Source organism: Octopus bimaculoides, chromosome 3 (assembly GCF_001194135.2).
Source record: "Octopus bimaculoides isolate UCB-OBI-ISO-001 chromosome 3, ASM119413v2, whole genome shotgun sequence".
NCBI lineage: Eukaryota > Metazoa > Mollusca > Cephalopoda > Octopoda > Octopodidae > Octopus > Octopus bimaculoides.
Genome location: NC_068983.1, coordinates 43,360,090 through 43,363,809, shown reverse-complemented (window position 1 = coordinate 43,363,809; position 3,720 = coordinate 43,360,090). Strand labels below are relative to the sequence as shown.

The 3,720-nt window shown below is 36.0% G+C and overlaps 1 protein-coding gene across 1 annotated transcript in view; it reads left to right on the top strand.

Moving 5' to 3' along the window:
- The first annotated feature begins 476 nt into the window (after positions 1–476).
- LOC106868450 (general transcription factor 3C polypeptide 6-like) overlaps positions 477–3,720 on the top strand; it is a 12,458-nt gene continuing 9,214 nt past the window's right edge. Inside the window, exons 1-2 of the mRNA XM_052966158.1 lie at positions 477–624; positions 3,402–3,488. Coding sequence (XP_052822118.1) covers positions 586–624; positions 3,402–3,488 — 126 coding nt within the window. The 5' untranslated portion in view covers positions 477–585. The remainder of the gene's footprint in view (positions 625–3,401; positions 3,489–3,720) is intronic.

Here is a 3,720-nt window from a genome sequence, read left to right as displayed (position 1 = left end):
ACGTCGTAAGCGACGGAGTGCCAACAACAACATCCCAATAAATGTAAGAATACTGAGCTTATTGTATATAGAGCTCAGGTCCCCTAAAACTCACTGGAAAATTGTAGAAAGGAACAGAAAGCAGCAATGAATGTGAAAAATGTTTGCGCAATGGACAGAATAAAAGACATAAAGAGAGAAGAATGAACAGCTAATGAGCCTTAAAGAGAAAAGGCTGCATCAGCCTATCAGAATTAGCGTAATGAATTTCGAGAGGCATTGAATTTATGAAAGGATGCAATGTCTTGGCAGCTAACAACAGGTACAGATTTTTGTATTCTGCGACAATTTTGAGAGTAAACAAAAATACCAAAGCTATGTGCGTGGTGCTGTTGTCTAGTGTTATAAGTGCGTCCGTGGATAGAAAGCTTGTTTTATTCCCATACGTGCCAATGCGCTGGGTTCATTGGTGTTAATAAGGACAGAGAAGCGTTAAACTATTGGAGTTATAAGATACTTTCCTCAAAATGTGGTCTCGATGTGTTATTTGAAACCAAGGGAGATAACCCTCAATAACAAACGCGCACTCCACATCAATTAGCAACAATGGCGACAGACTCACAATCCGACGGCGAATGGGAAGAGGTAAAAAATATGGAAATATTTAGTTTTTTAGTCACCGCTACTCGCATTTTTTGTGTTGCAATTACTTTTCCTCTTGATGTGCCATTTTAATTAAGTATTTATCTCATCTTTACAGTTTTTTTTAAAGCGTCTTTCTCTAAAGATAATTTTATTTCGCAATGTGAAAATTTAGAATTTAATAAACAACTGGTTTGAGCACGCTTTTGTAGATTTGCTTTTATATATATTAATGTTTGTTTTATTTAATATTAAAACTGGTGGACCATTCAGTAGTTTTTAGTAGAGTACATATTCTTTACATGGAAAAGGTTGACAATAATTAAGTATTCTTTAACACGCATCGTTTGACTAGAAACAAATGTCACTATCATGAACGGAGTCTGTACTTGTTTGCTTGAGTTGCTATAAGTATCTGCTAAATATCCCTTAAATCGCACCCTGTTAGCTAAAACGAAGGATATTGGATAATGTAGTCCTAGATACAACTGTCGAAACAAAAAAATGGTGGTCACGACGGAAAATTGACCAAAATTTTTATCGGTGCATTTTACTATAGCTTCGGGCCGACCAAAGCCTTGTGAATGGATTTCATAGATGAAAACTGGAAGAAGTCCGTGTGTGTGTTTCCCCAACCACCGCTTGATAATCGGTGGTGGCATGTTTACGTCCCCCTCACTTCATAATTCGGCAAAAGGGGCCGATAGAACATGTATGACGCTTTAAAAGAATAAGTACTCGGAGAGGTCTGTTCGTTTAAAACCCTTTAAAGTGGTGCCCCAGCATGACAGCAGCCCAGTGATTGAAACAAGTAAAAGATAGAAGATGAGATCTACTCAGTTAGCTCTGACTCTGGGTTAAACAACAACTGCGTCATGGTTAATAGCTGTTCTACTTAACCGATATTCCCTATAATTAAGCCAGGGAATTTTTGCTTCATTTGTTTCGAGTTATAAAGCTTTACTTTCTTCTGTTGTTGCAAATTAATTATTTTCTCTCACCAAATACAATATCCGACACATTACCCGAATCGGTAGAGTGTCAAACAACGTTATTATGGTATTTACTTAGTCAAAGTCAACTTTATCACCCTTCCGTAATCGATTAAATAAAATACCACTCAAATTTTAGTGTCGATTTAAAATCAATAATCATGAAGAACTGCAGCGTATGTTTTTTTTAAATTTATTTTAATGTGGGGAATATCTAAAAAATATCAGGCTTTATTTCAAATACGAAAAAATGTTGTTTACTAGTTGCATCTTTTCGAAATTTCGGTTAATGTTTACAATATTACTCGAAAACGAAATAAAGAAAAAAATAGTGCAACTGGTGTAAAAAAGAATGTGTAAGAAACGAATATGAAAACAAAAATGCGCGGAAAGCAACAGGGGTGGGGTGGCAGAGAAGATATCGGAAAATTCACAAGATCCGAGTTTTCCCCTCATAACTTTTAGGAAAACGGGGTTTTTTTTTTAATGAAATTTTATATAAATATCCTTTAAACGGCATACATTACAGTTATAAAGAAATTTGTGGGTAAAATCTTTTCCGAGGGGTGGGGAGTGGAATTCACAAGATCCAAGGTTTTTGCTCATAACTTTGAGGAAAATAAATATCTCTTAATGAAATTGTATATAAATACCTTTGAAACGACGTGCATTACGGATGCTAATGTGCTGCAAACCCCTTATTGTTCTTTAGAAAAAAAGTGGTGGGGAGAAACCGGAATTATTGGGAAATGTTTTTCTTTTTTTTCAATGAATGAATTATGGTGACCTAATAATATGCCACAATCTGCAATCAATTTATCCAGTGATTTTTAGGAGTTATGTTTTTAGGTAGTATTTTGCAGAAATGCATTTTTGAGAGAGTGTGGATTACATTGGATTGAAAATTCAAAGAATATTGAAAAGAATAAGTGAAAATGCAGAGGTTATACAAATTAGTGGTACCAATGTCTGTGAAGAGATAAAGAATGATAAAGAATTCATCTGAAAAACACTTAATAGTTTGTGTATGTGTGTGAAACAAGTGAAAGTATAATATTAAAGCAAACTATCTTTTTCATACTTCTTAAAATCACTGGATATAATATGTATAATATATAATAATCCCAGGTTGCAGAATAGATTTGAAAAACTAAACCACTTTCCCTTCAAAATGTTTGGTGCCGAAATCAGGTGACTAATGTGTTTCATTTTTGTGTGGGGAGAGAGAAAATGAGTGAGTGAGTGACAAAGTTTACCTAAACTTTCTAACATACAAATCTCCATTGTTGAATTGTAGATAACGAAAACAATGTCACATTTTAAACCTGAGAAAGGTCTTGCATAGTTTTACTGTTCTGCTTACAGATTGTATTTGTAATTTGTGAGTCAGGAGTGGGTGTGTGGTAAGTAGCTTGCTTACCAAGCACATGGTTCCGGGTTCAGTCCGACTGCATGGCACCTTGGGCAAATGTCTTCTACTATAGCCTCGGGCTGACCAAAACTTTGTGAGTGGATTTGGTAGATGGAAACTGAAAGAAGCCTGTCGTATATGTGTGTGTGTATGTTTGTGTGTCTGTATCTCCCCCACCATCGCTTGACAACTGATGCTGGCGTGAAAGGTGGCAGGGCAGAAAGTAACAGAGTTGTAGAGAAGTCATTACTGTTCTATTTCATATCTATTTATATTTCCTGGTCACATATTTAAATTTCTCAAACTGAATATTTATATTTCTCTATCCTTTATTTATATTTTTCTGAAATTTCATTTATATTTTCTTATATTTCCAGGAATCTACTGTTCTGGTGGAACTATCTGGAGTCATAGACTGTGATTTCCTCAACACCGAAGAAACTAAACATTACACCAAAGCCCTGGTAAGGCTGATGGATTCTTTAGAGCCTGTGATGACTTTGGATGACTATTCATCATCATCATCCAGCATTTTAAATCTGGGTTTTGTCCCTGTTAATGCAGGTGGCCAGATCTACCTCAATGCCATAGCAACTGAGGCAGGCGGGTACAGCCCACCTTTGGGCTGGCTGGCTGGTGCCCATTCTCCCTTACTATCATGAGGCTTTTTTGGAGCTGGATTTTCTACGGGGAGCA